General features: G+C 33.9%; 1 protein-coding gene across 7 annotated transcripts in view; it reads right to left on the reverse strand.

Annotated features, from left to right (window-relative positions):
• LOC111054970 (liprin-beta-2) overlaps positions 1-20,621 on the reverse strand; it is a 192,933-nt gene that overhangs the window by 49,707 nt on the left and 122,605 nt on the right. For 2 of the 7 annotated variants that reach the window (XM_039424864.1, XM_039424865.1), the window contains exons 1-2: positions 6,302-6,771; positions 123-275 (exon numbers count right to left, since the gene is read on the reverse strand). The exons of 4 other annotated variants lie outside the window; for them this stretch is intronic. In XM_039424864.1, coding sequence (XP_039280798.1) covers positions 123-275; positions 6,302-6,530 — 382 coding nt within the window. In that variant the 5' untranslated portion in view covers positions 6,531-6,771. Of the gene's footprint in view, positions 1-122; positions 276-6,301; positions 6,788-20,621 lie in introns of those variants that run through there. One more of the 7 variants, XM_039424863.1, reaches the window with a different exon arrangement.

Consider the following 20,621-nt stretch of genomic DNA (forward strand, 5'->3'; position numbering starts at 1 on the left):
AATTTGTATGGACTAAAATAAACTACATGGTTTCTCTATGATAAAATTGATTATTAAATAGCAGACTGAATGATCATTTCCTTTATTACATTCGACAATCATAATGCATTTATATCACTTGCCATCTTTCACATTGCCTTGATCAGATCCCGAACATGAAGAACTGTCTGATGAGAAAGAAACCCCTTCCTCTCGTCTAGGCTGCGTCCAGAACTCCATCTTCTTCCTTTGCCTTTCAGGTTCGGATCCGACATCTTCACCTACCTCGTCCTCCACTAAAAATTATAAAATATACTGCATTATAAAAAATAATTTACTATAAAATTATGAAATTCATTAGTGTGATAACTATATTCTGTAATATTACAATTTTTCTTGATTGAAATCGAATCTTCAATACAATATCAATAAAACTTGATAGCAAATATCGGTGTAATCAATATGCAAACTTAACGTTTTACCGGGAATTTATCACCTATACTAATGTTGAATAAATCACTGTGATAAAGTTCTTTTTATGAATAAACACATAATTCTAAACAATATAAAGGTTAAAGAAAAAGTTCAAACCAGTTTTAAAATAAAGTTTTATTATAAACTTATAATTTTGGAGGTTGGCATTTATTTTGAAGTCTGTAGCCGAACAAATGAGTTCAATATGAAGAGATAAGTATTTTAGCATGTAAGAATTCTCTGTTTAAGTATCAAATGGTTTTGCTCAGTAAATTTTCGTTGTAAATTGCCAAATTTTTATGAAGATTATAATTTGATTTGCTCTGAACTGGACTTCTTATTCATAGGCATTAAATCCATTCATGATTAATCAAGATGTTAGCATAATTGGAACCGATGATTTTCCTTGGGTGATAGGTGAAATACTATCAAACCTATTTGGATAAATTTGGTAGCACGCCAATTCAATGAATTTTTGGGGGATATCTTAGTCTTAGTAGATTATTATACATTATAGTATTTACTTTATATAAATTTAAATATCACTATAAATTTACTCTACTCGAGTGATATTCACATTAGGCTGAATAGGAGACATTTATATTATACAGAGTGTTTCTGAAATGGACCGACAAACTTCCTGAGGTGCTTTGTTACATCAAGGGGAAGAAAACATTTCCAGTAAACTAGGTTCCTATAATGCTTTGTTACCGAGATAATCATAATAGACAATTTTACATGTTTTTTTTTTAATTTTCTGAAGTGTTTGAGTTCAGAGACACTCAAACAGTTCAAAACTGTTCTGAGTGTTTCTGAAATAGACTGACAAACTTCGTGAGATGTTTTCTTACATCGAAAAAAATCCAGTAAACAAGGGTCCTAAAATGCTTCGTTACCGTGATAATAATGGCGGACAATTTCACATTTTCCCAATTTTCAATTTTATAATTTTGTGGCGGCCTTATGCGGGGACTTGAGTGATCAATTCTCATGTAAAATTAGCTGAGAAATCCAAAAGAACCAGTTGGAAGTTTGTAACTTTGATATATTTTGAGATAATAGGAGGCTCAACTTTTCAACTTCAAAAGGATAGAAATTAGATCGATTAAATAGAAGGTAACAAGTGCTAATTCTTAGGAATTCAAGCAAATTTTAGGATTCGATTCAGTTGTATGATTCAATTTAATTTCTTAATTCCAATATAAAACACTGTACAAAATACAATAGAATAGTCAAGGAATAATTATTTCCCCGCATGGAGTGCTGATCCGTGCGCGGGGAAATAATACCTAATCTATACAGGTAACACTAGTGCAAAAACTACAATCAATAACTTATATTACTTCAAGTTTTGCCTATAAAAAATATGTTAAATAGTCAGACTGTATCAACGACGATTCACATAGCACAAGTACCGGACTCAGAATCTTGTTTGTTTCTCAATTCTCAATCTTGTTTGTATAGCTAGAACTAATGACAAGTTGCTAGTCACTAGATTCCAGTTTTTATTCAATCGACCCATTGAATATCTTATTGTTTACCGGTATTTTCAATTATATAATATTGTAGAGAATTTAATTTTGAATGAAAAATGTTCAATAACTTCTTCGTCTAAAACGCACCCGAGCTTCACAAAACAGGGACAGTAAAGTACTGAGTGTAAGACAACTCTACATCCAGGCTATCATCACGCGAATGAGGAGAAACAACGAACGACTGGCAGATCATAACCATCAAACAAGGCAGAGAAACACGCATTCAATAGTACCAAGGATGAACACTACATTTGGGCAAAGAAACTACATATATTTGGGACCAAAAATTTAAAATTCAATACCAAGTTACATAAGGGAAGAATTCAATAGACACAGGTTCAAGAAAAGTTTATTTTCCTGGTTGGTTGATATTGGAGTGGAAAATTGTGAAAATTGTGAAAATTTAGTTGGACAGTAAATATTGAAACTATTTATTCTTCATTCTTCTCTTTACTGTTTTTCATTTTTCTAAAAATAACCTTTCTTATTATTATCCTTAATAGAACATTAATATTTATCTACTAATTTCATAATTTTCTTTGTATTATAAATTTTTACTAATGTTATAAAAAACTTTAATCCCATATCAGTGAATAAAGTTTGTAAATATTAATTATAACACGCAATAAGCAACTAATTACTTATACCCCAACACATATAATTTATAGTGGGGTGTATATTTATTCATTGAAATTATCATTTATTCATTGTTGAAACACCGCTGATTTATGTAGTTACATTACAATACTATATTATCAATATTCTAATGTTGTATTCAATCTTCATTGTAATTAATAAGTTTTCATAATATGTGAAATTTGTTGCATAATTGGCTGTTGTACTGTAATTTATTGTAGATTCGTGTATAAACCAGAATGTATTGTAACTTACTTGAATAAATAAAATTTGAATTTGAATTTGATTCAAAGGATATGAAACAACAATATTTTCAAAATGCTTTCTTTGTCTGTTTCATAGTACAACATAAAATCCCTTCCTCTAATTTTTGTACCATTTTATCAGAATACTGGATCTACTTTCATTCTTGAGTGGGGTCTTCAAAAAAATCTATTTTCGTCTTCTGCATTCTATACTCTCTGATTCTGCCTACATCTATGTTATCTCTCATTCCTCACAAATCCACTTAGTTCAGAACAGAAGTGCTCCATTCCATCTACATTACGATGAGAAGAGCTTCCAACATCGGATTCGACATCGCCATAAACAACAACAAAACAACCAAATCTGGATCTGTATAGATATCATATTTCAAACATACGCACCGACAACTCTGTTTCAATATTTCAACAGTGAGCTTCCTCTGTCAGCAGTCCCAATTCCCTAACATCAATACCTCACCATTTGACCAATGCTGACAGTCTAAAGTGAATCTCACTAGAAAGAAGATGCTAAAACTGGAAAAATGGGGAGGCTTGATGCAAAATCTCTGAGCCGTAGGGTGAGGGAGGGAGAAACAGATGAAGAATGAGAAGGCATGACGTAGAAAGATAGATAATGGGTGTGCATATAGAGGGGAGAGATACTGAGTGCGTATATTTGTGTAAAGTGCAGAAATGTAGAGAGCTTTCAACGAGAGCCGCTAGTTCTACAATGGATTGCCCGCTTTCAGCAAAAAGGTTGCCTAAAACACTAGAGCTACACACGAATTAGAAGTCCGCCATGAGAGGGAGTCGTATCCCACAGACCAATCAAAGAGTTTACATCATACCAATATAACAAGACACTGTGATACAACAATATTTTTGAATATTTTTGTACACTCCAGCTGTTTCTTGATCAGTTCAGAGATCACTAACCCTGTAAGGCTAGCTTCACACGCATTCGGTTTCATTCGGTTCGGTTCGTTACCGAAAACGAATGAGGCTTTCATACATGTCAGGTTTTAATTCGTACGGTTATAATTAGGTATTTTCTTCTCAAACACAGCTGTGTTTGGATTTTCACAGTTCATGCTGGTATATTCAAATATAAAAGCAGGTGTTAAATATTGTAAGATGTTATTTCTTGAACAACAAAATTTTGAAGTTAATTAAAAATTGTGAGTTATTTGAATAGTTTCTTTTTGATTATGTTAATTTTGGATGTTCAGAGAGATTATTTTTCTAAATTTAAAATTTGTTCCTTGTTTTGACACATGGTATATAAACTTCACCTCTTCTCTCCATTGATGAAATCATGTAATATTCGTGGAAAAATAAAAAAAAATTCTCCCTGAGTTTTAATTTATATCTTTCATATTTTTTTAGCAAACTATTCATTGAGAGAAAAATGTTCCTGTGAACTAACAGAAGTAAATTGACCATATGATTTTGACTTGGAAAATTTTGAAACAGATAATCACGATATCAGGTTAAAATAGAAACAAAAAAGGCAAGCGTGTATAAAAGACTTTGTTTTTTCCTGTTTCCCTAGCAAATAATTCGAATATGATGAAACCTATTCGAGTCGAGGGGGCATTCGGTGCTATGCGGTTGCTATTCGGTACCGAATTCAAACCGAATCATCGTTTCACACTTATCGGAATTTGCCGAAAACGAACCGAAAACTAAACTATATTTACTATTTTATTTTTATATTATACTATTATAATTATATTATTTATATTATACTATTTTTATTTTTTTTATTTATAATTTTTACAAAGAAACGTACCGAAAGTTTGTGAAAGTAGCCTCTCGCTAGCAACGAATTGAAACCTGATGGAATTTATTAGTCAAATGGGCGTTCGGTTCTATGCGGTTTCTATTCGGTACCGAATTCAAACCGAATTACCGTTTCACACTTATCGGAATTTGCCGAAAACAAACCGAAAACGAAATGAACCGAATGAGTGTGAAACTAGCCTAATGGTGGTCCTCCAAATTTGTACGCTATTAGAATTTCTAGTCTTTGTTGAGACATCTTTGATTTTCAACAAGATTGTAGAACATGGGAATTCGTGAAGTGGCCAACTGCCAAGACAAATTTTGGAGGCGGGTATAAAGCGAATTTCCAATGCAAAGAGGACTCATCTGTTACAACGGACTTGTTATCACATGGTGAATGTCTTGACATATTTTCGGGAAGGACTGACTGACATATTTGGCGCATTCTCAAGTAGGGATAGCCAAGTATCCTGGCTATATATTCTAGATAGGCAAGTTGAATTAGTGATCTATTTTTCATGGGTTAACTTCAATTTGATAGATTACCTCTTTCCATTTTTACCTTTTTTGATAGTAACCGTTTTCCATTTTTCGAGAAACGACTAGTTTCGTAAATTAATTCCATTATCAAATATGGTAAAAATTATGGACTAGCTATGTCTTGAAGAAAAGAAAACTAATCTATTGGATTGTATAGATAAGCAGCTATTCCTAGATACGTTCCTTTTGATTAATAACAGAGATAGACTTATTCTATCTATTCAATTACAGATTTGGTTGTGAATGGAAAGTAAATCATTCAATTATGAAGAAGTTTTGGGCAATAGCCTGTTTTTCTTTTCCGACTACTGTATTGTTCACTCTATCCAATAAATAAATAAGAAAATAATGAAATTTGATATCTAAATAGCCCAACAATTAGAGATTCTGTGTTGTATAAATTGGGTATAGCCGAATAGAAAACCATATGAGCTTTATTTTTAATATAATTTAAATTATACACATTTTGATATGAAGATAAAATTGGATGAATAAAAATTATTTCTAATTTTGCGTGAATTTCAAATACATTGGAATGCTGAGTTGTATAAATTAGATTGAGAAATGGTTTTAGGCTCGTTTTGTAAGTAGTATAATGAAATAAATGAAATGAGGTGAAAAAATGTTGTCTACTTTCGCGTGATTGTTTATTATAATTATTTCATATGAGATGTCAAACTTATCAATCAATTTTTAATTATATGAAGTGTTAATGAAGTATTTTATTAGGGCTAATTGAATTGTTTAATTATTACAGAATTAACTAGTACCCTATAGAAACTAGTAGTGTTTATGTAAAAAATGTCAAAAAGGTTACTAGTTATTTCTATAATAATTGAAGTAAATGGAATAATTTTTCATGCTTATTACAATAATTACTTTTAGGTTAGTCTTTTGATGTATTTTGATTCATCAAGGATATTAACCACAATACCACCTTCACTACCAAATATTGGATGAATTCAACTAGAAATTCATCTAATTTATGTGTTAATGGAATGTTCAACTGCTTAGAATAGTAAATAATAATGAAAAATTATAATATAACCATTACACAAATATTTTAATTAATATGATTCATGATTAACTAGCATTAGAATGACTCACCTTTAGAATCCGTCCGTTTGTCGTCATCCGAAGAGGTGGCTTCTGAACTGGAGGGAGACGAAGACGTGTCCCGGCTGCACTGCCGGCCCCCAGGGGTCCGTGCCCCGGGGGCAGCACTGGCGCGGGGTAGCACATTGACGCCTCCCACCCGGCGCAAACCGCCCCCCTGGTGTTGTTCCAACATGGCTACGGCCGCCGCCACTACTGGACCACTTCCGCCCCTCATCATCACTTCCGGGCCGTTCGTCGCCAATTCTACGATCTTTTTCACTTATTTTGCCACTTAATCGTCACTTAATTACATTGAAATGATCATACAATATTTAAAAATGTATGTGACTGATCATTGAGCCAGTAGACGTAGATATTTCCATCCTTGCCACATCGATAATTATTTCCACATTTATAGTCACAGATTTTTCACATTGTCAATTTATTTTTTATTCAAGTTAACTGAATTAAAATTGTCTTTTTTCTTTAGGGCTACTTTTAATACAAATGAAAATATAAATCTCAGTACCCTTTTAAATTATTTTCTCACAACAAGTTTTGGACACTAATGCTATTTTCAAGTTGCATTATCTTATTATAATTCCATTTTTATGGAAAATGGCATTAGTGTACGAAACATTTTGTGACAAAATAATTTAAAAGGGTACTGAGATTTATATCTGAATTAAAATGTATACTATAACCACAGAGTACAGCAGTTATTATAGTAGTTTTCTCTGCTATAACGGAGATGTTGTAGAGTTTTCCATATTGAGATGAAATAAAATAAATATTGTCAGTTCCACATAATTTATTTCAGCCAAACTAAAGTTTCAATGCACCTAATGCATCATCAGTGGTCTTTTTTGGTTAGACTGGCCAAAAAAGACAGTCAAAAGACCGACAAAAAGTCAATCCAACCAAAAAATACTACTGATGATGATGATGCCTTAAGTGCATTGAAACTTTATTATGGCTCAAATGTATTATATGGAAATGAAAATATCGCTTCTGTTTTACCTTCATTAAGTGAATTTCACAACTCAAATACATTGGGATGATGATTCACTATTTAAAAATTTATGTAAGTGGTCATTGAAAGAGTAAAAGTTGATATTTCCATCCCTGTTAAGGTAGACGCACACAGATCGTCATCGGACGGACGGCACGCATCGGACGGATCGGATTATTAGATTTGATGCATTGTTTTCAATTGGAGTGCGCATACCTATCCGCATCCGTTTAGGTATGCGCACTCCAATTGAAAACTATGCATCAAATCTAATCATCCGATCCGTCCGATGCGTGACGTCCGTCCGATGACGATCTGTGTGCGCCTACCTTAAAGGTGCATTTTCGTTTCTGCGTTAATTTCCGCAGTCGACGACGACAAGCATTGTTGACATTCATATTGTCCTAATTTCAAGTGTGCTAAAACAGCTGATCTATAACTTTTCATTATTTGTGTTTATTATTCAAGAATATCAACATATTGCCATTTAAACGTATGAAAAAGTATTATCTCAACCTCTCCCATTAAAACATAATTGAACATAATCTTTTGGGTTATTTAGACAAATTGAAATCTAGCCAATCTGAGATCCTCACCCTGTCGTGGTCGACGACGGCATTTACGCACAAACGAAACCCCAGCTTTAATGATAATTACTCTCACATTAATTGTCATGACAAACATGATTACACTTGGTAAATTTAATCAGGTCAACTGGAATAAAATATATTAATGCCAAAAAACCTGGAGTTTTCAGGTCATACCTGATCTATTCCACACTCTGACTAAACTGTTACGATTATTTATATAGTATTAAATAATTAAATAATCATACATTTGAAAAAATTGATACCAATCACAAATTCTCCCCACTCAACTAGCAGGAAATGAATATGGATTACATGATAAAACCCCACCGCAAAATTCTAAACAAACAGGACACTTAAAATACAGCCTCATAAAACAACAACACTCGACCCAAGTTGTCCATGAAGAAGTAGAAAGTAAAACTTCAGTGGAGAAAGTTGTGGAGCTCTTGAAAACTTGGGAAACTACTGTTTAAAAAAGCACGATGAGTCGAGATTTTCAAGCTGGAAAGCTTCAAGGAACCAACAAGTAAGTCACACTGTCACCATTCCTTATAGATGACATCACTATGCTTCCCATTCAATCAAAGCTGACAGTAGAAAGTGAATCTCTCACTGACCAGACAGATGATTTATTCATGGTGGGCGCAGATCGCGTGCCCATAAACCATGCCAACCAGCAATAATGCGGCAAAGTTTTTTCCATCCGCTTCAACTTCTTCTTGAAACGTTAGGCTCGCCAGTGTATGGAGCGATGGTTATCACATCGATATAAATCACTCGAGTACTTATTGAGTGGATTGGTTTCAACCGATTCATGCTTGGTTAGTTGCCAGGATAAATGAGCAGGTTACTAGGCCTATGGCCCTGTACACATGACGACATTTAACGCCGCGTTCAACGCTCGGTTGTCAAACGCGCGTTTGACACATTCATAAGGTGCGTACAGACTTTCGCTCTGCTCCGCAACCGAACGTCACTCCAGCAGAGCGATTGATGATCGACCGGCGAGCAACAGTGGTTCGACCGGGGAACGCGAGAAGGTCTAACATCTTCCGTAACGTTCATGATGGGTGCAAGGGCGGAGCGACTGTGGTTCGATGGTGGTACGAGGACGGTACGAGGGCGGTACGAGGGAGGAGCGTGCTCGGTGCGGGTTGGAAGCGCGAATATGTGTACGCAGCTTTAGATACATAGGGTGGATTGCTAACTGTCCAAGTACTGTAGTTGATTTGAATATCATTTTTGTTAACCAAGAATTAAACAACTTCTAATTTCTTTCTTAACTTCTAATCAACATCTTTCAAAACAGTTACTATATCATTTAATCAAGTATACTGTACAAGCACACGATTAGACAATATAGTCTTGAGTACTTGGAGTTCTTTTGTACAATTGACAATTTTATTCTAGTAGATATTAATAAATTTATTAATTCAAGCCATCCAAATTTATAGTTTTTATGTTTATTTTGGACTAAAATTTTATAAAAATTATATTTTATTAAGCAAGGAATTATATTTTTTTTAAATTTCATAATTTAAGATGAAATATTTTGTTAATTAATTATTAATTCTACATTGTTAAAAGACGATCTGGCAACAGAGCAAAGCGAGAAAGAGATAGCGCTATCAGCTTTGTTGAATGATAGACAAGGATACCAATACCATTGCTAATCAAACACTGCCAATATAATATGGACCTCACTATAGAAAATAATATAGCTATCTGCTTTGTCGAATGATAGACAAGAATAGCAACACCAATGTTTAATCAAATACTGCCATTATAACGTGGACCTCACTATAGAAAATAATATAGCTATCTGCTTTGTCGAATGATAGACAAGAATAGCAACACCAATGTTTAATCAAATACTGCCATTATAACGTGGACCTCACTATAGAAAATAATATAGCTATCTGCTTTGTCGAATGATAGACAAGGATACCAATACCATTGCTAATCAAATTCTGCCATTAAAACGTGCACCTCACTATAGTCACAAATCATGATTAGTACGAGTCACAGGGCTTTATTTGTTAAAGATTTTTGACAACGTTTTCAGTCAAGCACGCTTTGATTGTTGAGCAGCTACTAGAATTATTGTTCTGATTGGTTCCTGTTATTGGTTGATAGAAAAACAAAGCGGCGAAGATCGTTGTCGAAAATGCCATTATAACGTGGACATCACTATAAATACAATCTATTCTACAAATAAAAAGTGGGAGTGTAATTTACAAAATTCAACAATGTTTTCATTCAAAAACGTTGTTAAATTTTAAGAGTTTCTTGCTATGAGCTGGATGCGGAAAGTGGAAGATGACAAAAGACATTCATGTTTTGGAAGATAACTGGGATGATGGTGAAGTTGAAGACAATTTCAATCTTCAAAGAACGTGAATCAAACCCTATCAATAGAAATATGTATTAAGAAATAGTCCGAATCCAAGAACCTATTTCGTTCAATGAAAAAGGAATTACCATTCCAATATCCAAGTACTTCGCCACCTGAATACTATCAAGTACTCATACACATTTATCAGCTGTACCAACACAACAAAACAGACAACACTGTTGTTAGCAAACAACAGTGTCTGCACTCACAAACGTCGAGACGTCGAGCAACAATGATTCAATAAACCAAACGTTGTCCTGTTATTAAGGCTGGTTTTGGGTGGTGCTTGTATGAAACAGCTGCTCAGCTAAGCAAGCTGCTCTATCTGGTTAAGTTTTCGGTTGAGTGCTGTAAAACAATACAACAACGCATGCGCTACTGTAATGTATGTACTGTACAAGAAATACATGGGTTGCAGGTGTAGGTGTACATATGTATATAGATGTCTCCTGTTGCATCCCAAAGTGAGATTCACTTTAAACTGTCAGAATTCTTCATATATAATATCAATGCTCCCCCATTCAACCAATGCTGTGCTAGAAGGGAATCTCATTGTAGATAGATTTCGAATCTTTCTTTCTGATGTTCAAGAATCAAGAATGACAATAATTAAGCTTATTATTAACTAGTAGTTCTGTGAACAGTAGATCTCGAGCTCAGTAAGTTACATTGCCCTGTTATGTTTTCTCAAAAATTAAGAAATAATTCATCAATTTAAAATGTCTAGAAAAAATCCTAGAGCTTTCTGTCCTATCGTACCGTGACGTGTCGTCCCGGAATGTGAGTGTGAGCGCTGTTATCAGGTCTGGCTGCAACTGTTTACAATGTTGATGGAAAGATACATTTTCAAGATGTTCGATGTTTTTGAACGGGTAGTATTAAAGTCAACTGTCTACTAACGTTGATGGAAAGATTCATTTTTAAGATGTTCTATGTTTTTTGAACGGGTAGTATTATAGTCCACTAGACAGCTGATTTATGATGAATAATATTCTATAGTCTGATTTTTACTCTAATATTGGCGTATGAAGGAGGCTCCTTTTTCCTTTTATATTATTCTTGAAATGCAACATTTCCAAAAACCTTGTATATACGTCGACGCGCAATTTAAAAAAGAACATATCTGTCAAATTTCATGAAAATCTATTACCGCGTTTCGCCGTAAATGTGCAACATAACTAATTTGATAGGTGATTAAAAATAATCAAATGAAATAAATAATGCTGAAGAAATTATAATAATTTTGATTGTAGAAAATTAATTTTCATCAGATGGAAAGATTATCACGGAACTAGATGAATTATATCATAATATGGCATACGAATTCAAACGTGAACTGAGTTTGTTAACATTTCAAACAGGTGACATCAGATACTTGTGGATGAGAAAACTGCGTGAGGTCTACTGTTCACAGAACTACTAGTATGGGAAACTACAATACTACAAATCTAACCACAATATCACCTTCGCAACTACTCAGAAAGTAAATACACCATCAAAGATTCAATTCCAAGTCAGAAAGTGTACTCAAGAATATGATTCCAACATCATTATTATTCTATTTTGCGTATCATTAGGTGAGTAAATGAACAATTAACAACCAATCCCTAGTCCCAGCTAATTTCGCATTCAACAATAGAAACTCATCACAAACTTTGACTCTATCAAATTACTGTCGTGACAAAACTTGATTTAAAAAATAAAGCGATACTCGTGACATGCCTTAGTTATTAGACGGATGAAGCCAGGATAGGGCTTAGAAATGTCACGTGATTCGTGGATGATGAGTGATGGAAAATCGAGCAACAAAAAAGAAAATAGAGGATACAGTATGGAAAATGACGGGACGAGAAGGATAGAGAACGTAGCAACAAGAAAGAAAATAGAGGATACAGTATGGAAAATGACGGGACGAGAAGGATGGAGAACGTAGCAACAAGAAAGAAAATAGAGGATACAGTATGGAAAATGACGGGACGAGAAGGATAGAGAACGTCGGAAGGAAGGATGAAGCTATCAGCTACGGCAGTAAGTTGGCAAGCCATGCACGTAAGGCTGAGGCCAACTAAGCCTTTAGCCTGACAAGTCTTAACTGCTCATTAATCGCAAATCCTATAAACAATTACGGGTGTGTCCATCTTTCTTAAAACAGTCGACTACTGCAACGAAAAATAACTTTCCTCAGCTGGAAATAGCGTCGTTTATTTCTGTTCCTAACTATGTGACCCATTTAAAGACGATGAACTGTTGGCTCTGATTGAGATAAATCAAAAAACTAGCGTAATTAAAGTTCTAGTACCCAAAAGCATCAATGTATGACGAAGGACATCATCAATGAAAACAGATTTCAATTTTTTAATTTCGTTTTTTCGAGTATAAAATCCGAAACTGAAAAAGGTTATCCGAAAATGTCTTTGACTGGACTTCACTACGTCTACATTATAGCAAGATCCTGAGCTACTTGTTTCATAAAACTTGGAATTAATTGGTTAGGACTCGAAGGGCGGCTATATATACACAATCTGCATATGCCCGATGAAGTATGGTGACATTTTCTATAATGTTTCACTCGGGGCTTAAATTAACAGCTGATCTATCTTCCTTTGAACTGGGATTCTCCAAGACATTGTCAAAGCGGGATCAATGACATTGGAGTTATTATTGTATTTTTCATGTTTTTGGAAATAAAAGATTTGATTATTTTGTATTTAATTTTAAATGGCATATACATGAATTTTAATTTGATTGATAGTAATCAGTTGTGAATGAAATTATTGTTTCAACCCTTAGCTGATCACAGATGCATTGGATTTTTATTCATGAATTATTCAAAAAATTACGAGTGAAGGAAGTCGAAGAAATATATGATAGTAAAAACGTTGGTTCCAAATCAATTTTTCTCTATCAATTACTTATTTTAAACATGTTTCCCATTATCGTTCAATATTGTTTTTACTTTGATGTTTGAAAAACTTTCATTAAACTTCTATCGCTTTCTAGGCTAAATTAGCTTAATTTGTAGCTCACTCAAGTACATTGCAAAGATCTCATACGAGTATCTACTATAGTTTGAAGTAACATTTTACAATATTATATGAATAATATTTTATTGAAATGGCACCTTCTGAAAAACCTACTTGGTTTAGAAGGACACAACATTGTTATTGCAGTACTATATTTTCAACTAGTTGGTAACCCGTGCTCCGCAAAGGTGTATTTTAAAACTTGACGTAATGAAATCTTGAAGAATTGAAAATAGGCCAATAACCATCCTCGGTTAATAAAGAATCTAAATGAAAAATTTCAAGTTAATCAATCCAGTAGTTAAGACGTGATGCGTCAAACATAATTTTCCTATCCCATACGAGTATAAGCCAGTTTTTCCTTTATTATAGTATAGATAATATCGATTAATTGAAGTGAATTTGTGCTTTCAATGTTTTAAAACACTCAGCAAGTCCGCACTATACATTGAAAGAGGAACAGGAGAAAATCGTGTGAGAGTAAAAATGAACGATGATGATGAGAAATTGGAAAGGTTTCTAGGGGGGTGCCCCCCCACCACGAACACCCCAACCACCTGCCCCTATCGTCAGCACCAGAGAGCTCTAAAAGGAAATAGGCGCCAGCCATTGATTCGAAACCAACCAGGAGAGTACAGCCACTCGAAATCACCCCAACAATATGGTCATGGCCTCCATTCAATCCGGCTTTTTCATTAAAAATAAAAATCTCCACGGCCTGGTCCACACTTTAAGCACCCTTATAGATTCCGGCCAACCGTAAGGAAATCACATAGTTCTGTACCAGTACGCAGGAATTGTCAAAAGTTTTCAACCCCGAAATTCGTCGAAATTTACAAGATGGAGAAGTTTACCGGCTGTCAACAGAATGATGAGAGCATGTGTGTGTATGAGAGAGTGAGAGAGTGTGTGAGAGATAGATACAGAGAGAGAGAAAGATGGAAAGTGTCAAAAGGAGTTTTCCATTCCAGGAGTCATGTTGTCGACTCAGCCGTAAACCGATATGCAAAGTGCAGCAGCACTGTGAGATGAGGCAGGATGAAACTTTTGTGAAAAGTAACATCATCACCTTCTGAGAGACTCAGCAAGAGAGAGAGAGAGATAGATAGAGAGAGAGAGAGAGAGAGAGAGAGAGAGAGAGTCAGTAGAGGCCTCTCTCTGTCACAGACTATACCGCCTCCGAACAAGCAGCGAAATTTATCTTATCCCCAGATAAAGTTACCACCAACTCTTTGACTACTGACACTGTCTATATATAGTGAGATTCATTAGAAACTGGCAGCTCCGTTTCAATGGGAAGATTTGATGTTACTCTTATAAGAAATGCTGACAGTGTAGGTGACGATGAAGTTCACTCAAGAAAGAAGCTGATATTCTCGGAAAATTATCGGTGAAAGAGAGCATTTTCAAATGGATTGAATTTCCATCATACACAGAGTGGAACCATACTATAGCTAGCCTAATCATACACGGTTGCCAGACGAATTTAGCCAAATTGTAACATAATATAGCATCTGCTAATAGGATAACTTATGGAAATGGGATTGCATGTTCCCAACTACTAATCACATCACTGATCGACATCTATGATCGATCTGCATCTACACAGACGCACATACACTCATACACACACACACACACACACACACACACACACACACACACACACACACACACACACACACACACACACACACACACACACCCAAAAACCACTTTTTTGGACTCAGGGGACCTTGAAAAGTATAGAAATTTAGAAATTGGGGTACAGTACCTTGATTTTTTTTTTGGAAAGCAATACTTTCCTTACCTATGGTAATAGGGCAAGGAAAGTAAAAATTAGCTGACTTCGACTTCGCTACCCAGCAACCAAGCACTACATATTATCTTATTTAATGATTAGATTATTTAGTAGCCTAACCGATTATAATGATTATCAACTGATTGAAAATGAACTTTATCCTGCCTTTGAATAAAACAACAGTTATGATAGGATGATTATTGCTTACTTAGCAACAAGTTGACTAAATTTCGTTTCCAGAATCTCCAGAAATTTATATTTAGAAAATACTCACGAATATGTAGAATATTTTTAAGGTAATCTTAAAGTGTTTTTTTGTAAGTCTTAAGCTGCGTACACATATTCGCGCTTCCAACCCGCACCGAGCACGCTCCTCCCTCGTACCGCCCTCGTACCACCATCGAACCACAGTCGCTACTCCCACGCACCCATCATGAACGTTACGGAAGATGTTAGATCTTCGGTCGAACCACTGTTGCTCCCCGGTCGATCATCAATCGCTCTGCTGGAGTGACGTTCGGTTGCGGAGCAGAGCGAAAGTCTGTACGCACCTTTAAAGTGTTTTTGTTATTTTTAAGGTAATCTTAAAGTGTTTTTTTGTAAGTCGAAAATATACTACCCGAAGTAGAAAATAATAAATTCGTTAGATATAAAAACACAAAGCATTACAATGTTTGCAAGACAACCACAAGGCTAATTCCGAAACGTTTTCTCTCTCAAATTTTGATGAATTAGTGTACAGTATCATACATAGCCTATATATGAGAACAATACGCAATTCACGAGTACATTACACAGCAGACGCCCACTTAATATGATATCTATTCCATTGTGATAAGGCATTCGGCATTCAATTCCCATATTCCCTTAGCTTCACCCCATTACTAGGTATGTTACTTTAGGAACAACATTGTCATGGAAATACAACACAAAACACTGAAAAAAATCACTAAATTATTACCGAAATATTGATAAAAATATTCCACAATGCACCGGCAACATGCATGAGAATGAAATAAAATTGTGCAAGGTTCTAAAAATTCTGATTGCAGCCAATGCTTTGCAATTGAAAATACAGAGCCACATGATAATTTGAGACATTTTAAGGTTTTTGAGAGAATTAATTCAAATTTATCAATGAAACAGGAAACAGAAAAAGAAAATTTAAAAAAGGTATTTTTTTGGAGAAAATGACACGTTCTTTGGTAAAAATGTCACTCGAGTATAAAAATATCATTTAAATGATATCAATGTATGTTGAAGATTGTTTGAAGAAAGTTTGAATCAATCGAATGTTATTCTCTTTAAAAGAAACAGTTTACAAAATAATGCAAAATAAATCACATATTGCAAGATGAAGATGTTGGATGTTAGATGAAAAAGACTAAGAAATTGTCAAAAAACCACAGATTTATTCATACTTAGAAAGACAGGTTTGGGTTATTACACTGAATAAACAAAACCTGTCTTTCTAAGTATCAATAAATCTGTGTTTTTGACAATTGCTTAGTCTTTTTCATTTAATATGAATAATAATATACCACAATATCAACTTCTCAACTACACAATAAATGTTGGATGTTATTGAATACTAGCAGGTAGCCCGTGCTCCGCAAGGGTCTATTTTAAAACTTTACAACCTGAAAACATGTAATGAAATACTGGAAAATTGGAAAAAAGCCTATAACCATCCTCGATTAATTAAGAATCTTTAAATGCAAAATTTCAAGTCAATCAGTAGTTCAGACTTGATGATGCGTCAAACATAATTTTCCTATCCCGTACATCATGTATAAGCCAGTTTATTTCCTTTATTATAGTATAGATGTTGAAAAGGAATTGAAGGAGTTGAATGGGAATCTCTATGAAGTAATTAATAAATAACTCAATGAATGAAGTGTTCTATAGAGGGAGATTAATTGAAGACTTTAGTTTTTTGGGTGCAAATTTCAAACAGAAATTCTATATTTGGATTGTTTTTATGTGATAAATTACAATTTGAAGCAATTTTGGTCATTTATAATGATGAAGATGATTTTGAAAATGTTTTTTTTTCTGTGAAAATTGAGTTTCAAACTCATTTAACCTCAAAATTTTTCCAGCAATCAGATTTTCAACATTGGGTAACGCTAAATAATGGACTAGCAAATAATGGCCGTCAGACAAACTTATGTTCCTCCTGACCGAAAACTACACAACATCTCAATGAATTTGGAAATATACAGTGTATATCTAGGCATTTGAGATTCATGAGCTATATATTTGTTGTGTATCTGAAATACGCTAAATAATAATAATTTAAGACTTTCAGCACTGGTTTAATCAGAAGCATTGATGATATCTATATGGATACTGACATTCTACAGTGAATGTCAGTTTGGTAACTTGCAATCCAATTTTCTATGACTGACTAATGGATGTATCATATGCTAGTTGGAAAGAAAGAGAGACAGCCACTGAAAAAGTGATTCAGATTACGAAGCAATTGAATATACAGAAGAAGGTCCGTTATGGCTTGTTTTGGTAGTCGAGAGAAATCTCTGTTTTTGTCATTTCCACATTTTTGTTCGCTGATGAAAAAGAGCTCGCTCTAATCTAATAACGACCAAACGATTGATTCTAGCATAGAATAAACAATCTATTATAGCTATTTTCTGATTCTAGCGACAAAGCTGATATTGAATACCACATTGGCGACACATTTAAGAAGTACTATTTCAAATGCACAAAAAACTAACAACATCTATCAGGAGAATTCTGAGTGAACAAAATCGTCGATTAGTCTCAATAAAGTAGTCAACTTTCAATTTCAATTTAATCGTTTTCGCATTTACAAATTATATTATATGGTCACTATAATAAATACGAGTGTGATGATAACAGTTAATAATGGTTAAAAGAGTTACTATTAACAATCAAGTCGGGAGCTAATCTAGCTTAATAAAAGCCCACTATTTGGGATTTGGTTAGTTCAATAATAAACTTGGGGCCGGTTTCCGAGCTCGAGATTTAGCCAAGTCCTAGACTTAGCTCCTAAACAGCTGGAGTCAGAAAATTGGCTTTCCAAAACGGGGCGTAGTCTCAGTCATTGTCATAGTCACGTTTGAATTAAATTTTGAAAAAATAGAAAATTAAACGCAAAATAAAATAGAGAGAAAATAGTCTAAAGTTTCAGCTATTTTGAATTATTTGAGAATGTCTAATTTTGTCAAGGAAAAACGTTTCCAATTATAGAAATGAGAAAATAAAAACTACGACTACTGTTATAAAAGCTGCGACTACGCCCCGTTTTGGAAACCCAATTTTCTGACTCCAGCTATTTAAATTTAAAGTCTAGGACTTAGCTAAATCCCGAGTTTGGAAACCGGCCCGTAGTATTTCATAGAACTAAAAAAAAACACTCACATTCTTTGATGTGGCCACATCAAAGAATGTGGGTGATTTTTCACCTTAAAGTTTTATGGAATACGATAGTAATAATAATAATAAACATAGCTATGCAAGTATAGTAACTTAGGGATTAATATTCATTAAATTATATTAAGGATCTATAGAATTTATGAATACAAAAGCATTACAATATTTAAAAAAAACTTGGAGCATCAAGAGGGCATTCATAAGACTATATTTTCGTTTTTCAATAATATCGACAATAACATTTGTTTTTCAATAATAACATTTCACGTTATAGAACTCAGTAGTGATTGAAGATAGACTAATCATATATTTTTTGTGTAGTTGAGAAGTTGATATTTTGGTAATTATTCATATTGAATAAGAAGACTAAGAAATTGTCAAAAACTTAAGTTGAAAAGTTTTTGACATTTTCTTAGTCTTCATATTATTTAACTTACCATATAATTTATCCCAAGTTAAGTTCAACATTTGTAACGTTTGGAGAATGAATGAGAACCAATACAATCAGGAATAGCACAGTAGAGACGTTTCTGTTTCAATTAAACTGGCAGAACTTGGCAATTCGACAAGAATTCGCCTTTTAGGCATTTATAATGTCTCACTAGAAGACTCGAAGAGCAACGTACCAAAACGAGACCACAAAGAGGGGAGAAACTATCATGCCATAGAAAAAAAATTGGAGTGGATCTTCAAGAGAATTCATTGCATCTCACAAGGAATTGAATTTAGTTGAGCAGACAGTCAGGAAGTCCCATCACAAAATACATAAAATCTTCTTTCGAAATTTTAATAAATATCAACAAAACTAACAGAGATAGAAATAAGCGTCGAACTATATAGGATGCCCGAGATCCTATGAAACAGATTGAGAAAATAGTCAGCGAGATCCATTAACAAATACATAAAATATTCTTTTGAAATTTCAATAAATATCAACAAAACTAACAGAGATAGAAATGAAACGTCGAACTATATAGAATGCCGGAGATCCTATGAGACAGATTTTCAAGTATGAAGAAAACAAAAAAACCATTCAGGGCAGCCACATAGTAGAAAGGAACTCTTCATTCTCTGTGGGGCAGCCTAAACGTTTTACAGCAAATTGTATGGAATGACTCAAGAACGAGGTCAAAAATCTCACAAGACTATTCAGCTAGTATAAAAAACAAAGAAAGTCTAGAGAGAGAAGTACGAGTCAATTATTTCATTGTAATTTTGTTATCGTCCCTATCACAATAAGAACTACAATAGGGCCAAGATAGTCTATTTTTGCCAATTTCATTCCAATGTGAACTATGAATAACACCAGCAAAGAATATTCCAGTTATTTGATTAATTGGAATGAAATTGACTTTATTCTATAACGATAAGTAGTTAGAAGATAACTGTAATCTACAGGTGGAAATTACTGAGATATTGCAATTATTCAAATGCTAATGAATTTATTATTAACAAGTTTCTCTCTCTAGAATAAAGTGTTAAATGTCACTCTTTGTCAAAAGCCTTGACGATGTTCTATCATGCTGATCTCGAGGAAATTAATATGAGAACTGATGTTAAAAATCTAACCTAGTGCCTTACTCTTACATTTCACTATTTTTTATAGGCGGATGATGCCCACATGAGCTTAACTTACAAATACACCCAACTTCTACATACACTAAACTACCAAATACTTAATAGCCTCAATATTAGTCTCTTCTTTATTAAGGGCTACTACTTGTAATATGAATAGAAATCAAAATTTCAGTACCCTTTTTGAATTATTTTATCACAACATGTTTCGGACCTTCATGCCATTTTCAATTCATGCCTTGAAAATGGCATGATTGTCCGAAGCATGTTGTGATAAAATAATTCAAAAATGGTACTGAAATTTGTAAACAAGAGTACTGAAATATGTCATTTTCAATTCATGCCTTGAAAATGGCATAAATGTCCTAAACATGTTGTGATAAAATAATTCAAAAAGGGTACTGAGATTTGTATTTCTATTTACCTCAATATTAGGTATACATTCTAAAATTTCTGTCATGAATCAAAGGCTTTCCAATTAAGCCTACTATATTGAATAAAAACATCCTAACAAAT

The sequence above is a fragment of the Nilaparvata lugens genome, chromosome 3, assembly GCF_014356525.2.
Source record: "Nilaparvata lugens isolate BPH chromosome 3, ASM1435652v1, whole genome shotgun sequence".
Lineage (NCBI taxonomy): Eukaryota > Metazoa > Arthropoda > Insecta > Hemiptera > Delphacidae > Nilaparvata > Nilaparvata lugens.